This window comes from Coenobita brevimanus, chromosome 91 (genome assembly GCF_032717465.1).
Source record: "Coenobita brevimanus isolate Jiangsu-jjx chromosome 91, ASM3271746v2, whole genome shotgun sequence".
NCBI classification, from domain to species: domain Eukaryota; kingdom Metazoa; phylum Arthropoda; class Malacostraca; order Decapoda; family Coenobitidae; genus Coenobita; species Coenobita brevimanus.
The window spans coordinates 2,668,028-2,687,846 of NC_137044.1; the positions used below are offsets into that span (position 1 = coordinate 2,668,028).

A 19,819-nucleotide genomic window follows, 5' to 3' on the forward strand; every position below is an offset into this window, starting at 1 on the left:
CCTGCTACACTGAGTGAACTGAACTGTACCTAAACGCTGCCACACACCTCCTGCACATCATTACGGTGTTGTCACAACCGCTCTCCCCAAATCTGAGAAGAATCACCTCAGTGTTACCCACTTCTCATATTGATGTATAACTGATGTTTGTTATAATATTAAACACAATAATGATTCAGTGGAGAGAGAGAGAGAGAGAGAGAGAGAGAGAGAGAGAGAGAGAGAGAGAGAGAGAGAGAGAATATTGTGCCTGCAGTAAATGTTAGGTAACGTGTGAGGACTGCTGGGGAAATACGCTCTGATGTCATAAGTGGATTTTCCAACTTATGGAAAGGTCTTCCCAGCCTGTGTACTATCCTTTTGACTGTTCTCCTGTGTTTATCACTCTAGCGTTACCGATCATCTCTCTCCTTGAGGCGTAAGCCCCGAACACCAGTGTCTGGATTCGAAGCATCCTCTCGAGAGCGGAAGGGAGAGGGGAGGGGTGTGTCAGAGTTGGTGTGTCTGTGGCATGATATTTCGTGCTGGGGATGGTGATAGCAGGTGTTTCAGATGGCAGAGATTACAGTGCAGATTTGCTCATAGACGAGGTTTTCTTAACTGGGTGTAATCGTCTTCTTCAAATGATGTATGATTGCTTTATCACTCTCAAACATCATAGCGAAAGAAGATATTTTCAGGTAAATGCCAAGCAATTTTATTCAGCTGAAAGAAATTCCCACGAGCGCAAGGCTTTATAAAACACAGGTACTACATTAATTCAAAATGCGGGAGTGCTATATTCTATGGGAGATCAACACGCTTTTTCCGAAACTCGTAAATGAGTGACTGACGGACAGCTTTGTTCTTAATAATTATTTCGCATCTAAAAATGAATAAATATAAGTAAATGATAAATAGATAATAAGTGTGGGTAGAGCTAATGAGCGTTTATTGACTGACCGAGGATGAGTAGCATAGACAGTTCCTTGGCTCATATTCGGTCCCTTTTGGAGATGACGCAGTACCTCTTCGGGAGCGATTTATTATGCACATTACGCCTTAATATCCTCTTTTATGTTACTGATGCAAACTATGTCGATATTAAAGCAAGATAAATACAGTAGCATACAAGTCAATGTTAAGGTGCAATTACAGCGACGAGCAACAGGTACAAGCGTTGGTGTATCCCGGTGAAGGACTATAGTAATTTCCATCAAGCAGCTAGACTCCAGCTTAGCCCTTTCCAACCTGCTCTGAGTCAGGTGGGAATGGTCTGCATAAATCTCTCTAGGACATTCAAAGACGAATCCGGTCCTCCAGTGCATTTAATCGGTGACAGAAGAGTATTATATATATACATACATTTTAAACGTTGCACACATGCATCGCTGGCACAGACATGGAAGATAGCTACAATTACTGCTTTGGATGGCCAGCCTGTATAACCATATTCATTGTCCAGATATAAATCATCAACTACGTGAACACTTTTCGAGCCACCACACACACACACACACACACACACACACACACACACACACACACACACACACACACACACACACACGCACGCACGCACGCACGCACGCACACACACACACACACACACACACACACACACACACACACACACACACACACACACACACACACACACACACACACACACAAAATCGTGTTCAGAGTCATTGTATAAGCCGAAACCTTCATTTCTGTTCCAACTACCGCTGAGTGAAAACCTACACCAATGACTTCTTTAACTTCTTCATAACAAAGGCCTTTATCCATTGAAGTCTCGCTAAGAGTCGTATTCTAAGTGGCTTTGGAGATTTTGTAGCACCCCTCCCACAATGATTTATTCACCATATTCCATTTCAGCATTCTTTTGTATCAAAACGATATCTGGAGTGAAGGTCAGACAAATGCCATCTCCGCTGGCCAGCTTCTGGTTGCTACGATACGCCATACTAAATGTACAAGTCAGAGGGGTGGTGACACTGGCCACCCCTGAAATATACCTGGCCACCCCATCATCCAACACCCGCCTCATATTTCTAGGAGGAATATCCCGTACTCCAGTAGTGTTCTTCTTAAGCCACTCCATATTTACGCTTTGCCGGCCATTTTCCACCCCATTTTTGAAAAATAGTAGCTAAGTTTAAAAATGTCACCGTACTGAAGGGGTTGATGCAAATGCAAATTGGTAATCATACCGCAGCGAAGCGCGACCGAAATCCAGCTCAGCATAAACAAGGCTTGGTTTTATGGGCCTTGAGCATGGAGACGCTGTACAAGCTTCCCGATGCCATAAAACCCGTCTTTTGGTATAAAAGATCTGGGGCACTTTATTAACGAAACCGAAGTGCCTTGTAACCCATGATAGAGAAGCGAGAGGAGCACTTTCCCCCGTATCCTTGTTCTCGGCGTCACCTACCTTAACTGTACACTCATTATATCTAGGTGATTTTCCTCCTTCTGTAGCCTATTTCCCGTAGCTCAGTGACAGAAAAAGTCATTGCTGTAGCTCAGCATCGTGTCCACAGTATTTCTTCGTGACTAGCATCATATTCTGGTGTTAATCTTTTGTTATCTCACGACATTGAAGATGGAGAAATGATAATTTGGTGCCAAGTGAAAGCTAACAGGTTAGTTTTATCTTTACTTCGTATTCCCAGACTAAATAACGTAGCTTCGAGCTCCTACTCTCTTGATGGAGCAACACAGGACTGGATGATGGAATGGTAAGGTAAAGCTGGAAGCAAACGCCATTAGGCGTTTAGCCACAATGCTCATATCTGCAATTTAGGTCTTTGAGCCTGTGGCGGATTACTTAACCACCAATTTGGATCCTAGATCAATATATCATCGAGGTTGTCACAGTTACCTCAACTGCTACTTCAGGTACTCATTTTACCTACCGATCCACAAAAAGTGGATGGACACATGAATCGAGTCGTTCCAGTTGTTCGCTCCAGTATTCTAACCCTAGACACAGATATAAAAACTAAAATTATGAATAAGCAGATGAGCATGAAGCGTATAGAGGAGATGGCGAAAGAGGCGAGACTGCACTGGTACGGGCGAGTAGTGAGAATAGACGAATTAAGAGAAACTAATCAACGATTGCATGAAGGAATTGGCGAGGGGAGTGGAGGGATCGTGGGAAACAGTGATTCAGATGGAGAGATGGCGGTGTGGAGCGAGATATTGGAAATCGGGGAATGCCGGAGGAGGGCGGTGAACGAAATGCATAAAAGCAGTCTACAACGACTAAAATAAGGCATAGAAGGAGGAGGAGGAGGAGAAGAAGAAGAAGAAGAAGAAGAAGAGGAGAAGGAGGAGGAGGAGGAAGATGAGTAGGAAGATGAGGAGGAGGAAAAGGAAACGGAGAAGAAGAAAGAAAGAAAAAGAAAAAGAAAGGACATCTTCGGTCGACGTTTCAAATATGCATGCAATATACATGCACGAAAATATTGAGGTGTAAAAGGCATAATTAACAGCTATTCATTTCTTACAGTAACGTAGCCTAAAAACTGCGCTCTCTCCATCTTGATTACTAACTTGTAACGAGAGATTAATATTAGAATATGATGCTAGTTACGAAGAAATGCTATGGAAATGATGTAGAGCCATAGCTTTGGCTTATTCTGCCACTGAGCTACGTGAAATAAGCTGTAAAAGGAAGAAAATCTTATCCAAGTTAGTGTGAAAGTACTCTAATGACGAGGTGTCAGAGTCTCAAGCCGACGAGAACCAGGGCCGGGGACAAGACCTAATCAGCCAACTTTATACTCTTTTTACTCTAATCTGGACTAAAATTAAAATCTCCTCAGCTTGAATGCTGAACTTTGACACATATTAACTACGGTGCTTGCCACGAAGTGCTGCGGGAAGGATGTTGAGCCGTAGTATACCGTCTTTTTCTGTCACTGGGCTACAAACTTAAAGAGGGGGAAAAAAAAAAAATCCAGGCCAAGTTAAAGTAAAAAGACTTGTACTGCAGCTAATGTCAGGTGATTTTACTTAGCTGAGAAAGTCGAAGAGGTCTGAGAGTGTTAACATGCAAAGTAATATCTCCAACAGGAGGTAGAATAAAATGTGAAGTTCCTGTCTTATATTTGTTCTTTTATTATTTTGGGTGCTAGCAACTGACGCCTTCGTGTGGTAGCATGGATTTGAGCGGGCGGTTCCGCTGTCTGATTGTACAAACGTCCTGTAACTCCCTCCTTATCCCAAGAAAGGAAGGTGGTGGACTGTAGAGGGGCAGCTTAAGCCTGCAGTTCGCCGGACTGAAATCCAGATGAACCTGGAATTGCAGCCACGGTATCCAGAGGGTTTGCTACTTACCTGTTCGCCACGTCATCGTTCGCACCTGTGAATTCGCTCCTCGAGGAGAGTTGTTTCGCTACACACTTGTTTCGTCATCCCTTGGTTTCGCTAATCCGGCTCGCTACCAATCACCATACAAATGTCAGTCATCTGTTATATTACCTATATATATATATATATATATATATATATATATATATCGGTGATATGAATGGTAAAGTTGGGAATGTGAAGGTGGATGGAATAGTTGGTGAGTGGGGTGTGCCTGCTGAGATAGATGAGAATGGGAGTGCGTTAGTGAACGTTTGTGCTGGGAGGGGGTTGGTGATAGCCAATACCCTCTTCAGGCATAAAATGATCCACAGGTATACATGGCGAGTGATGAAAAGGGTGGGTGGTGAACTGAATGAAAGGAAGGCAATGATTGATCATGTGTGTGTGGATGAAAGGATACGAAGATGTGTAATGGATGCAAGAGCTTATAGAGGTTGGGGGAGTGGACTTTCTGACCACTACTTGGTGGTGGCCAGAATTAGGATTCAAGTAAGATGGTAGAATAGAAGAAGGGAAAGACGAGAGGAAGGAGTAGTTGCAAGGAGAGTGGAAAGGTTACAAGAGGATGAGAAAAAGGCAGAGTATAAGAGAGAAGTGGAGGAACGATTGGGCAAATATGAATTGGAGCAAATGGGAGACGTGGAAGGTGTGTGTAGGATATTTACAGAAGAAATATGTGCAGCATGTGATGTGGTGTGTGGAAGGAAGAGCGTGGTGGACTGAAGAGGTGAGACAGGCTGTGGCACAAAAGAAGAAAGCATACAGTGAATGGATGAGAAATAGGGGCGTGGAAGAAGTTGAGAGGCGGAAGAGAGAGTTATATGTAGAAAGAAAGAGAGGGGTGAAAAGATTAGTAAGAGAGAGTAAAAAGAGAGTGGATGAGGAATTTGGAAGGAATTTGAGTGTAAAGTGGAGGGACTGTAAGAAAATGTTCTGGAAAGAGATGAAAAGAGTAAGACAGGGTGGAAGTGAAGTTAGCAGGGGAGTGAAAGATAAAAATGGTAGAATACTAGTGGAGAAGGGAGAAAAAGTGAGCAGTTGGAGAGAACACTTTAAGGAATTGTTGAACATAGAGGATGGAAGTAATGCGAGTATAAGTGGCTGGGGAATGGCTGGGAGAAGGAGGGAGGTGAGACGACAGGAAGAAATCAGTAGGATAGAAGTTGTGGAAGCAATGAAGAAAGTTAAATCGGGGAAAGCCCCAGGAATTGATGGAGTGCGTGGTGAAATGCTGGAGCATGGGGGAGAGATAGTAGTAGAATGGATGTGGAAGATGTGCAGATTGGCCTGGGAGGAAGGTAGAGTCCCGGAGGATTGAAAGTCAGGTAGAATTATTCCCTTGTACAAAGGAAAAGGGGAAAAAGAAGTGTGTGGTAATCATAGGGGCATTTGTCTTCTTAGTATAATAGGAAAAGTGTATGGTACGATACTTATTGACAGAGTTAGAGAAAAAACAGAGAAATTAGTTGGAGAAGAACAGGGAGGCTTTAGGAAGGGAAGAGGTTGTGTAGATCAGATATTCATTCTTAGATCTTTAGTGGAAAAGTTTCTAGAGAAAGGAAAGAAGTTGTATGCGGCTTTCATGGATTTGGAGAAAGCATATGACAGGGTGGATAGACAAGGATTGTGGAAAGTGTTAAGAATATATGGAGTAGATGGGAGGTTGTTGAATGCTGTGAAGAGTATGTACGATGATGCGAAGGCTGCAGTGCGTGTGGATGGTGAACTAAGTGAATTTTTCTCTTTGAAAGTTGGGTTGAAACAGGGATATGTCATGTCTCCATGGTTGTTCAATCTGTACATGGATGGGGTAATAAAAGAGGTACAAGGTAGGGTAGTGGATGTTGGAGTGGCCCTGGTGAGAGAGGATAGTGTTTGGAAGCTCCCTGTACTGTTGTTTGCAGATGATACTGTGTTGTTGAGTGAGGACGAAGGGGAGCTGCAAGGCTTGGTGGATGAGTTTGGGAGTGTGTGTAAGAAACGGAATCTAAAGGTGAATGTAGAGAAGAGTAAAGTGATGGTCTTTGGAAGAAATGAAGTCACTGAATGTAAAGTGAGGTTGAATGAGGAAGAAATGGAAAATGTGAGTGTGTTTAAGTACTTGGGTAGTGTGATAAGTATGGATGGATCATTTCGAGATGCCTGGATCATTTCGAGATGCCTGGACACACTGCGTTTTAAGGACTGGAGATCATAGCTAGCAGGAAATGCAGACAGAGGGAGACAGTTCCAGAGTTGACCTGTTGCATATATGAAGGCTTAGGAGTAACGGTTAACTCTTGCATTAGAGAGTTCGACAAAAAAGGGATGAGAGTTTGCTGCTAGATAGGTGCTATGCGCCCGTCGTAGAGGTGGAGGAATGCAAGCAGACAGTTCAGAGGAGCAGTGACCATTGAAGTAGCGACAGAAAAGAGATAAAGATGCAACAGTCCGGCAAAGAGACAGAGGTTGAAGGGAGCCAGAAAGAGGAGAGATAATGAGACGAAAAGCCTTTGATTCCACCTTGTTGAGAAGAACTGTATGTTGGGAGCCTCCCTGCACATGAGAGTTGAACTCTACACAGGGGCGGATGAAACTCGTGTTATACAGTAGAGTCAACAATTGTGCAGGGGTAAAGAAGGATAGGAGTCGGCTTAGCACACCTAATCTCTTGGAAGAAGATTTTACAAGAGATATAATAGGATCTTTCCAAGATAAGTCCCGAGTGAATGAAACCCCAAGCATGTTCAAGGATGATGCAGGATTAAGCTGAATATTTTAAAACATTAGTGGGCACACCTGTGGAAGATTTTGTCGGGTTGATAGGTTTAAGAACTGAGTCTTTGCTGTATTAAAAACAGCAAGACTATTTTTACCCCAGTCAGAGATATGAGCCAAGTCAGACATTAGGTGTGCCATAGCCTCATCCCTTGTTTGTAGAAGTAACTGCTGAGATGGGCGTTGCGGAAACTGAATGGAAAGGTGAAGGATGGAGTCATCAGCGTACGAGTGGATAGGGTTAGATGTACAGCTTAGAAGGTCATTGATAAATAAAAGGAAGAGAGTTGGTGATAGGACAGGGCCCTGAGGAACACCACTGTTGATGGATGTAGGAGAAGAACCATGCCTGTCTGCAACAGCGGCTATAAAACGACCAGAAAGGAAGCTATAGATGAAGGCACAGATAGAAGGATAGAAACCGTAAGAGGGCAGTTTGGAAATTAAAGATTTATGCCTGACTCGATCGAAAGCCTTTGAGATGTCAAGTGCAATGGCAAAGCTGTCGCCAAAGTCCCGAAAGGATGACCAAGAGTCTGAAAGATAGGTCAGATCACCAGTGGAGCGTCCCTGACGGAACCCATACTGACGATCAGAAAGAACGTTGTGATAGGAGAGATGCTTTAAAATTTTTCTGTTAAGAATTGACTCGAAAACTTTTGAGACACAGGATGTTAAAGCAATATATCTATTCTATCTATTCTATATACCTAGGCTGCTTCCCCCAAGGAAAGGGAGGTAGCCGAGACAGGACGACACACTGCCCATTTACTCATCCATTCAAACACATTCATTCGCATCTTAGCCCCAAAGGGGAGAACGGACAGATCCTCACCGCACCACACTGCACAAGGGTCAACTGCGCAATGCAATCAGTGACATCTGCAGCAGGGCCCGACAGCAGAGCTGGTTTACCCCTGCCACATCATAACAGACTCATCCCCTTACCCATATATATATATATATATATATATATATATATATATATATATATATATATAAAACCCATGTTAATTATCAGTAACAAGTATTGACAAGGAAAAGATTTGTGCATCAATAAGTGAGGCGAAAGGAAATGAGAAAAAGTTTAATACGGTAAAACAGTATATAAGAAATTACTGGAGTTATTCTGCATAATTATTAATTAATATTTACAATCATTGATGCACTTGGGTATTTTACTCAGACCAGCACTATGTAATTTTGTTCACATCATGGAAATCCTTGTAGTGAGAGGATTAAAATTACCTCCACTGATCATTTTGACTGCTGAAATTGGTACGTGTTATTCTCATGCGGTCAGGTAGCTTACTATTATAATTCATCATCCTTACCTGCTTGCTTCTGGGTCTGCTGTTACTACTCGTATATTATTGTGTGTTATTCATGCAATCTATGTTAACATTAAAAAGATATGAAGCAAAATATATAATGGGTAGCTGGGAAATTAAATCGTTAAGGAAAAGATGCGACGAAGTCTCCGTAGCCGTAATCCGATGCCGGCATATTTATTTTATCCCAGCTGCCTCCAAACGACTTTATTCAGCTAAGGATGTTGTTTAAGTGATATTTTAGAGGTGTCCAGCTAGGCTGTATTATGTATCTCTCATACCTCAAATGCTGCCGGTCGGGATTTTACTCAGTAAAAAAAAAAAAAAAAAAAAAAAAAAAAACTATACCCATCTTCAAGAAATTTTAGCACTTTCCAGAGATTCGTGTGTGTGTGTGTGTGTGTGTGTGTAAAACTTTTTCCTGATTTGTATGTTCTTACCTAATCGTTCTTGCCTAATTGTATCTTTACAGGAATGAGTCAAGCTCGTACTGTCCCGTGTATTAAACCATTTTTATCATACATATTCTTAAATTTACGACTCGTTTTGACACACTACTTCATTCGGTAGTTTTAATTTTTCGAGTCTTTCTCCCCATAGGTTATATACGCATTTATGTCTATTTTCTTTTTCCCTGAGATGCATTTTTATAGCAGAAGCATGTCTCCTCTTTTCTTTCTCTCGATCCTGTAACGTTGGTAGGTTTAATTTTTCGAGTCTTTCTTCATAGCTTAGGTTCCTTAAACTTGGTGCTTATCATGTAAAGGCTCTTTGTACCTTTTCAGTCTTATCAATGTGTTTTTTTTAAGATAAGGATTCAAGACAACTGATGCATACATCAGGGCTGATCTGATGAATGATGTTATTATCTTTCTCAGCATGTCTTCATTTTTACATGTGAATGCTATTCTCATAGTAGCAAGCAGTGTACTGTATGTATGTTCCGTATTTTCTCACTGCTGTGGTCAGCCGGGGATAGTCTGTTTTTGATAATCACTCCTACAGTAGGTCCTTCTCCCTTTCTGATATGTGCAGGGCTGAACTTCCTAACTTATAATCCCAGTCTATAGTCTTTTTTCACTGTTACCAAACTTAATTGCATGACACTTGTCCACATTGAATTCCATTTGCCATTTATTGTTCCATTCATGAAGTTTATTTAATTCTTCTTGTAGCTCTCTGCAAGTATCTGTGTTAGTAATTTTCCTTTGTATTTTTGCATCGTCAGCAAACATAATTAGATATCTTCCATTTCCAGTGTTACTGTCTATGTCATTTACATAAACCAAAAACATAATTGGTGCCAGCACTCCGCTTGTCACTGTCCCTCCATGATGAGTAACCTCCCCTTAGTACTGTTCTTATTTCCCTTTTTCTGAGAAAATAATGCATCCAACATTACAGGTTGCCTTGGATTCCTCCTTGATGGTACAGTTTCCATAAAAATCTTTGGTGCGGTACCCTGTCAAATGCTTTCTTGAAATCTAAATAGATACTGTCCACCCAACCTTCTCTTTAATGTTTCTGCAACTCAATCATAGTAGCTTAATAGATTAGTAACACATGACTTTCCCTTTCTAAAACCGAACTGCCTTTCTGTTATCATATTGTGTTCCAGATGATTTACCCAAACTTTTCTTATCAACTCTTCTAGTATCTTAATAACAACACTGGTCAGTGATACATGTCAGTAGTTGAGTGGATTCTGTCTATTCCCTTTCTTGAATAGGGGAACAATGTTTGCTTTCCTCCAAATATCAGATAGTTTACTGTTATGCTGGGTGTTTTGAGTCCGACCTCTCGTCCTAAGAACACCAGCGACTGAGCGGGGTCCTCTTTCCGGACCGGAAGTAAAGCACCCACAAAGGAACAGGACATAAAAACCAGGCAGTACGCCTTAACACATTTATTGTCTTAATTCCTACACCGTTACAATATAAAACAGAGAGGTACTGGATATGCTTTGGACAGGGACACAGAGTTAGCCTTCAATACCAAGGTTTACAGTTACACTTAAGACACAGTATTCTTCACTTACACTTGGATAATAAATTACAGTATCGTGATACCCGTATTTCGTCTATAGGCAGAATTGATATTATATATTTTAAGTCTGATGCACTAGGTGTGGACAGGGCCAAGAGTTAGGGGGGTGAATATTACTATAAATGGGTAGGGTGCGGGTCGCGACACTTGATGGAGTCACTTGTCGCAACGACACTTATTCACAGGCTTTTGATCCTCCCGCGCACCCTGGTCTTAGCCCACGATTTCTATAAGTTCTTTTGTCTAGAATTTAGGATATTTCCTATTCTGCCGGGTATTGGGCCTTAGTAGGTTATTGGTAACTTTGTCACTTGTATTGTTCTGGCCCTCACCTTGTCACTGGTCACTATTATATTCCCGTCTCGACAGTTCACGACACAAGAGGCGTTAATGTCACTATTTACTCATGGTTCCTAAGTATAATCTGCTGCGGTGTCCGGGCGTGAGGGGGAGGCCCTACGGGGAGCCTTCCTGAAGGGGGCAATGCACTGCCCGCAGGGGCGTCACTGCCCGGGTCTCGGTCGTCGGTGGAGTGCAGGGATGCCCTCCTGTCTGGGGGCCTCGACCTGGGAGGAGGCCCTTGTACTGGAGCCTCGTCGGTGGGGTGCAGGGAGGCCCTCCGGTCTGGGGACCTCGACCTGAGAGGTGGCCCTCGGGGCTAGGGCCAAACAGCTGTAGGAGGCGGGCCTGTCGCCTCTGGCTCCGGGGAGAGAGAGAGCCTGGGTTGCCCGGACCTGGGGGCTGCTGGTCGGGCCTGGGGGTCCTGGGGCTGCGGTCGCCTGTAGGGGGAGGCGCCGACAGGGGTGAACTGCGGCACCGTCTCCGTCGGGTGTCCGGCAGGGACAGGGACCTCCCAGGGGTAGGTGGTATGGCCTGGATCGGGCCACGCCACCACTCTGGCAGCACCTCCGGGGAAACACTCCTGGAAGGGGACAAAGGGGGTCCCACGCAGCCGAGAGGGAAAGGATCGGCCACGGAAGGGACTTCCTGCGTCGGGAGGGCCTTCGGAACCACGAATGAAGGGCGTACAGTGGCCGCTCTTTCCTCGTCACCTACAGTGGCCGTGAGCGCGGTTTCGTGACTCATAGGGCCCGCAGCTGAAGGGCGTACAGTAGCCGCTCCTTCCCCCGCACGTACAGTGGCCGTGCTTGTGGTGCTGCTCCCGAAGGAGGAAAAGACAGTAGAAGGGTACATGGAGTCCGCGCCCTCTCCAGTACGTACAGAGGCCATAGCCTTGGGTCCATCTACCCTGGTACGTACAGCGGCTGCACCCTTGCACCCTTTGGGAAGCAACTGAAGGGCGTACAGTGGCCGCTCCTTCCCCGTCACGTACAGTGGCCGTGAACGCGGTGTTGCTCCCGTAGGAGGGAAAGGCAGGAGAGGGGTGCACAGAGGCCGCGCCCTCTCCGGTACGTACAGAGGCCGTAGCCGAGGGTCTATCTACCCTGGTACGTACTTTGGCCGTAGCCGTGAGCCTGCCCGCCATTTGGGAAGCAACTGAAGGGCGTACAGTGGCCGCTCCTTCCCCGTCACGTACAGTGGCCGTGAACGCGGTGTCACCCGGGGCTGACTCTAGTTCAGTCCCACCCCGATTCTGGTGAAGGCTGCTGCGCTCGGAGGGTCGTTGTCTCTTCCTGCTTACTTGGTGTTGGGACAGTTGCGGGGAAGAGGGACTCAGGACAGGAGTGTCCCGGTGACCCTCTTGTTCCGGGTCAATAACCCCGCCTTGGTGTCCTCCTGGGGTGGCGGTGTGGTAGTGGCTTGGTGGTGGGGTGGCAGGGTGGGGGGTCCGGCGGCGGCGGGTATTTTATTTACCTTGACCTAAGAATTCCTTGAATATTAAATATGATGGTCTGCTTAACTCTAATGGACATTCATGTAGCACCCAACCTGAAATTTCGTCAGGACCATTTGCTTTTCCTTTGTCTAATTTACTTCACTCATCCTGTACTTCTTTTTCTGATATTTGTATATCTGGTAATATGTGTATGGGCAAGCATGTTCCATAATATTATCACCTCTCTCAAAACTATTTTCTTTTGTAAAAACTTATTTGGAATCTGTAAAAACTGGTGTGTGTGTGTGCGTGTGTGTGTGTGTGTGTGAATATAAAGATTTTAAAAGTTAGCGCTTGTTGTATTGGCAACGCTGGTATAAACAAACGTGTGCGTATCGGGAGAATCGACGTGGGCAGTCCCGGGTGGGGAATAGAAGCACTGTGTCACTTGTCAGAGGGTCATGGGTAGCCGGACGCAGGGCCGTGGAACGCTTAAAGAGGTTGTGGAATACATTGAATGGGATGATGAAAGCGTGCCTGAACCGGCTAGGAAGGACGTCAATCCCACTGGATATGTGGCTGCAGGAAACCTGGATTTCAGCCGGAGACCTAGACCGAGGTACAGAACTTGAATCACAAGTGCTGGTATTGGTAGGCTGCACTGCCTTTTTTTTTTTCTTTTTTTTAATAATGAGTTGAAGTAGGGGTTAATTATGTACGAACTTTTTGACACAAGGGTGAATAAGTGCGTTATTTGCTTTAGCTTGTTTTAAAGTTCTTTCCACCAAGTTCAAGAATGTGCAGATACAGATGCCCAGTGTAATTTCTCTAATGCCTTTTTTGGATAATATTTAGCAGAAACAGCTAGACTTAAAGTATTTTTTAAATAATTTTTGTTTATATATTCATTTACCAACTCATTTCAATGACACTTTTGTCACAAATGACCCCTTGTGGTATTAATGACCCCCTCCCCCCGAAGAAACTGATGACCTTTAAGGGGGAAGGAGCTAATTTTGTGACAGAAGTATTATAAATGAAAAGTGTCAGCAAATGGTGAATTACAAACAGAAAGTACTTGAAAAAATTTTAATTCCAGTTATAGCCAGGTATAGCATATGCTAAATTTGTTAAATTTTTCTTGGTAATTCTTTAGATGTAGTCTAGGACCATCTTAAAAAAAAAAAAAATACCTGCCTTTGAATTGATGTTGTGACTTTGTAAATGTGTACAAAAGTGCATTTTTGAGTATGAAGAAGATCCATCGGTAAACAAGGTACCGGTATATATTTAACGTAATTACATTAGGAACAGGTTATGTTTGGTTAGGATAAGTTTGGTTTGGTTAGCGTAAAATATATTAAGTTAGGATGAAAGAAAGGCAATGATAGACTACGTGTGTGTGGATGAGTGAATGACAAGACAAGTGTTGGATGCAAGAGTGTGGAGAGGTTGGGGGAATGGAGTTTCGGACCATCACCTAGTGATGGCCAAGGTAAAGGTGGAAAGAAAATGGTTGAGGAGACAAAGGGGAAGACAGGAGGAAACAGCTCCTGTGAGAAGAGTTGAGATTTTGCAAGATAGTGAGAAAGTGGCAGAGTATAAGAGCATATTGCAAGAAAGATTGGGAAGGTATGAGCTAGAGCAGATGGAAGGGGTGGAAGACGTAAGATATTTATGGAAGAGATAGGCGCAGCGTGTGAGGTTGTTTGTGGAGTGAGGAGGAGATGCAAGGGTGTGCAAGGGACAGCATGGTGGAATGATGAGGTGAAATGAGCTGTGGAACAAGAGAAGAAGGCATATAGTGAATGGTTAGCGAGTAGAGGTAGGGGAGAGGATGAGAGAGAGAGGAGAGAGGTATATGTGAGCAGAAGGGAGGTGAAGAGACTGGTGAAGGAGAGTAAGAAGAAAGTGGATGAAGAGTTTGGGAGAAATCTGAGTGTGAAATGGAGGGAGAGTAAGAAATTGTTTTGGAAGGAGATAAAGAAAGTAAGGCAGTGTGAAAGAGGAAATAGTAAGGGAGTGAAAGATAGGAATAATAGATTATTGGTGGAGAAGAGAGAGAAATTGAGGAGATGGAAGGAGCACTTTGAGGATTTGTTGAATGTAAAGAGTGGCAGCAGTGTGAGTCTAAGTGGTTGGGGAATGGCTGGGAGAAGAAGAGATGAGAGGAGGGAGGAAGAGATCAGTAGGGCAGAAGTAGTGGAAGCAATGAAGAAGATCAAGTTGGGAAAGACCCCAGGAATTGATGGAGTGTGTGGTGAAATGCTGAGGTATGGGGGTGAGATTGTTGTGGAGTGGATATGGAAGTTGTGTAGATTGGCTTGGGAAGAGGGAAGGGTTCCTGAGGACTGGAAGTCAGGTATGATTGTTCCTTTATACAAAGGAAAAGGGGAGAGAGAAGTATGTGGTATCCATAGGGGTATTTGCCTTCTTAGTGTGACTGGTAAAATATATGGTAGAATACTCATTGATAGGGTTAGGCATATGACAGAGGAGCTAGTTGGAGAAGAACAAGGGGGATTTAGGAAGGGAAAAGGGTATGTAGATCAGATATTTGTTCTAAGATGTTTAGTTGAGAAATATCTAGAGAAGGGAAGGAAAGTGTATGCTGCCTTCATGGACTTGGAGAAAGCTTATGACAGAATTGATAGGCAAGGTATGTGGAAGGTATTAAGGATATATGGAGTGGAGGGGAAATTGTCGAGTGCTGTGAAGAGTATGTACGAAGGAGCTAGGGCTACGGTGTGAGTGGATGGTGAGCTGAGTGAGTTCTTTGATCTCAATGTGGGACTGAAACAGGGTTGTGTGATGTCTCCATGGCTGTTTAATATATACATGGATGGGGTTGTAAAGGAGGTGCAAGGTAGGGCAGTGGATGTGGGGGTGGCTCTAATGAATAAGGGTGAGGTTTGGAAGATTCCAGTTTTGCTGTTTGCTGATGATACAGTATTGTTGAGTGAAGATGAATGGGAGTTGCAAGGTTTGGCGAATGAATTTGGGACAGTGTGTAGGAGGAGGAAGCAGAAAGTTAATGTAAACAAAAGTAAAGTTATGGTGTTTGAGAGGAATGAAGTCACAGAATGTACCATGAGGTTGGATGGTGAGGATATGGGGAATGTGAGTGCATTCAAGTAGGCTACTTGGGTGGTGTGATGAGTAAGGATGGAACTTTGGGGGATGAAGTGTGTGAAAGGGTACAACTGGGAAGGAAGGTTGTTGGTTCACTGAAAGCAGTGATGAGAAATAGGGAGGTAAGTATGGAAGTTAAGAAGTCACTGCATGATAGTATTATGATCCCTACCCTGACGTATGGAAGCGAGGCATGGACCTTGCAAGAGGGGAACAAGTCAAGAGTGAGAGCAGTGGAAATGAGCTACTTGAGAGGAGCATGTGGAGTGAAATGGAGGGACAGGTTGACGAATGAAGAAGTGAAGGAACGTTGTGGGATAGATGTTGATGTGGTTGTGAAGATTAGGAGAAATACACTGAGGTGGTTTGGACATGTGGAGAGAATGGAGAATGAAAGACTGACTAAGAGGATGTATGTTGGTGAGGTGGAGGGAGGGAGAGGGAGGGGTAGACCGAGGATGAGGTGGAGGGATGGAGTTGAGAGGTATGTGAGGGAGGGGGGGTGAGTTGGGGGGAGGGTAGTCAAATTGTGGGTGACAGAGCGACTTGGAGGCGTTTTGTCTGTGGCCACTCTTTGCGGGATTAGGGCGTTGGGCTATAGATAGATAGATAGGATGAATAGTCACTGATAAGGGTAATTTTGTTTATTCTATGATGGTATCCAGCTACCCTTGTGCAGCTGGTGTCTCTATGTCTTTGGTGCCAGTAGTGACTGCAATACAAACACTGCTTATTAAGTGCTTTTCATCACTTTTAAAAGAAATTAAAAAAACATTGAAACTTGAAAACAGTCTGGAATTGTTCTCTACAGTCTGTTTTTCCAGCTGCTTATGACCTCCAGTCTTTTAATTGCAGTGTTCAGTCATATCAAGCTGAGTATATCTTGATACTGTATCTTACTTTCTTAATGTTCAGAGTTCTTTGGAAGGATCAGGTTTGCAAACTCAGCTTTTCTCTCTTCATCTTTTTTTTCATAATTTACTACACTGTGCATACTAAATGGCTCTAGGGTAGCTCAGACTGAAGCACAGTCCAGCAACTGCTCCTAGGAGATGGACCTCGTTTACCTCAAGCATTAGTGCAAAAATATGATCGTGCTAGATGCCAGTAGGTTATACACTTTTGATTTCTGAAAAAATATGTACAGTATATATATATTAAAGCTAAGGTTCATAACTGATTTATTTTCTCCTTTTAATGATACTGGTACCAGTTTGTTGCAGTCACGGGTAGCCATGTATAACTTGATGAAACGAAGGTGTAATGTAGTTTCCAGAACACCATTTTGTAGACTTTCGAGTGAAATGTAAATACCAAGTGATATTTAATTTTCAGAAAGAAGATGCCGGAAAAGAGTATGTGGGTTGCCTACCTCCTGTGGTTGGTGGGTGGATGGTGTTTCCTTCATCTTTTGTACCTTCGGAGGGACCGACAGGTAAGTGAACTGTATCTTATGTGGTAGGTATAATAGCTTCCTGGTACCGATATGCTGAAGAATGATACAAAATGCTGATAGGCAAGTATTCATTTTCCGTGAGTATTGTACCACTGGTACCATGACTGTGACCTTTTTATTTACTTGTTATTTTTCTTAGTAGCTGTATTATATCTGCTAAAGAATGTAGGTAATTCCAGACATATTCAGTTGTTTACAGTACCAATCTTCCTCTATTTAAAAGTATTGAAGTTATTGGTGTTTCGCATAATGCTACACTAGATTGAACCTTATACGTTAGATCACTTTGAGAAACTTGGATTGTCGTACAGAATCTGTAAGTGCTTCACTGACAAGCAGTTAGCTATAATTTACAAGAGTCATGTTTGCTCTCAGTTTGAATATTACTCACCCTTGTGGAGAAAATGTGGAGAGGTTGCACTAAAACAAATGGATGAAATTCAGAACAAAGCAGTATGAATAACCCAGCACTTACAGTAAACTACCTCCCCTACAAATAAGATGGAATGTTGCCTCTCTTACATTATTTTTCAGAAATTTTTATGGCAAATGGTTAGACAAAGTTGCATCCATTGTGCCACCTCACCATGCCCGCCCTTATGCTATACAGGCAGCTGGTAGTGCTCACGACCTGACTGTCCCACTGCCATATTGTAGAACTTCGATCAGTCAAAATTCCTTTACTCCCCAAGGTGCTTCTCTTTGGAAGTCGCTTCCCCACAATAGTTTCCTCTCATGGTATAACCAGTAGCAGTTCAAGTCTAACTTTATTCATTTTTTTATGAATTGAGGACACTTGTAATCTGCTGTGTGAATTTTTTATTTTCCTCTGTTTGTCTTAAAAGAATATAGTTTTTGTACCAAGCATAATCACTGTGTTCTTCCACTGTACCAGTACAACAGCAGTCATCGAGTGCGTACCACAAATTTTCAGCTAATACTTCATTGCTTTGTTTTTCCTCTTAATCATCTCAACATACACCTCATCAACACCTGATGCCTTTTTGTTTTTCAGCTGCTTTGGCAGCATTCCTCAGTTCTGCCAGTACCACATTTCTGGCACAGAATAATTAATTAGTTTATAACTAGCAATTTAGTGGTTGCTGGGGGTGCCCACCATCCTCTCACTCGATGTAGTGCTGCTCTTGGGTGTCTGTCCATTCCTCTCTTCCTTCCTTCTTTCCATCCTTCCTCTTGTGTTTTTCTTTTCTTCATTCTTTCCACTTCTGTGGGTGACTGTACACTGAGTGACAAGCCAAATGGTTTCCTGTACATTAGGAGACCATTTACTATACTGGATGGTAACCATATGCCCAAATTATGGCACCTGGTGGTTTAGTGGGTAATTAGGCTTAGGCATTCCAATTGGATTGAGCCTGTGCAGGTTGATATACAAGGGATGGTTGGGGTTTATTGCTCATGTAATGCCTCTCAGGGATGAATGAGGCTGGTCACTCTCATCTTAAATGTCAGGACCAACTTGCCCAGCCCAGGGCTCCTATGCTCTGTATGGGGCAACACTGGATTAGATGATGAATGAATGAATGAATAATAACTTAATATCAAGAAATTAGTTGTTAGTTTTCACTTTCAGTACTTGAGGACTTTATGAACAAGATACTTTTTTACATTTGGGCTAGTACATTCACCTCACAATACTTTGACAAGTAAAATTGTGTAAATACAGTAATACTTAAGTAGTGAAGTTTGGTACTTTTAGCAGCTCTGCCAGTATAGTATTGCTTGGTTATATAATAGCTACACCAGAACCTCTGATTGCAAAATTTTGGGAACCAGGAAAAACATATTGAATTTTAAGTGGTTGGAAAATGAGTTCTCATTTATTCCTATAATTATTTTTTGAGGGAGATCCAAACACCATTTACAGTACACTGCATGGTTAATATATATATATATATATATATATTTAGCCAATTTCACCCACTAATTTTGTCTTTATTATAATGTCATACATCACTGGCATCATGAATGTTTCCTATGTTTTGAACTGAAATGGAAAAGATATTGTACTGTGGCTCAATATTGCATAGATAATGCTGTAAAATAATTATAGTAATGCTCTTAAAATGGACAGTTAGGTCTGGTGTTGTTTAATATGAATTAAGAGGTTCATTGTATTGTTAACAGTAATGTTTTGAGTGGACGAATCATTATATACCCTGTTGCATTTTTTTCTTTCTTTTTAGGCATTTATATGGTACACAACCTTCGGCGGCTACCTTGGAGCTGGAATTCTGAGAGACTTTTTTCGCATCCCTGCTTATGTCAGGGATGTCAATGAGGGTGAAGACTACATGAAGGATTTAACAGATAAGATGAAGAAATATAAAAAGGTAATGTCAAGGTAACTGGTTTGTAGTGTTCATTTAAAACTAAAAATTCATTGTAGTTGGACAAAGTGATGTAAGAATTTTGGTTGTAAGAAGGATTGTAAGATAATTATGGAATTGATGGATAACAAGGTGAACAGGGAGGAGTTTTATAAATTACATATGGTGTGGAGTGAAAACTTGAATGCATTTTTTTTTTTAGTAAGTGGTTGTGTATCAGTGTTCAAGTAGTGCTTCTTCCATCCTCTTCTGTCTTTCCTTCATTCTTTTTTCTTCCTTCTGCCTGTGGGTGACTTTACACTCCCTCTTCTAGCTTTCTTTCCTTCATTCTTTCCTCTTCCTCCTGTCTGTGGGTGACTGCACACTGAGTTAACAAATCAAATGGTTTCCTGTACGCCGGGAAACCATTTACTACACTGGGTGGTAACCTTATAACCAAATTACAGCATCTGGTGTTTAGTGAGTAATTAAGGCACTCCAGTTGGATTGAGCTGGCACAGGTTTATATTCAAGGGGTGGTTGGGGCATATTGCTCACATAATGCCACCCAGGGATGAGTGAGGCTGGTCACTCTCATGTTAAATGTCAGGACCAACTTGCCTAG

General features: G+C 42.8%; 1 protein-coding gene across 1 annotated transcript in view; it reads left to right on the forward strand.

Annotated features, from left to right (window-relative positions):
- Positions 1–16,747: 16,747 nt before the first annotated feature.
- Positions 16,748–19,819, forward strand: part of wus (TM2 and DnaJ domain-containing protein wurst) — a 31,125-nt gene continuing 28,053 nt past the window's right edge. Inside the window, exons 1-2 of the mRNA XM_080281791.1 lie at positions 16,748–16,843; positions 19,072–19,218. Coding sequence (XP_080137917.1) covers positions 16,751–16,843; positions 19,072–19,218 — 240 coding nt within the window. The 5' untranslated portion in view covers positions 16,748–16,750. The remainder of the gene's footprint in view (positions 16,844–19,071; positions 19,219–19,819) is intronic.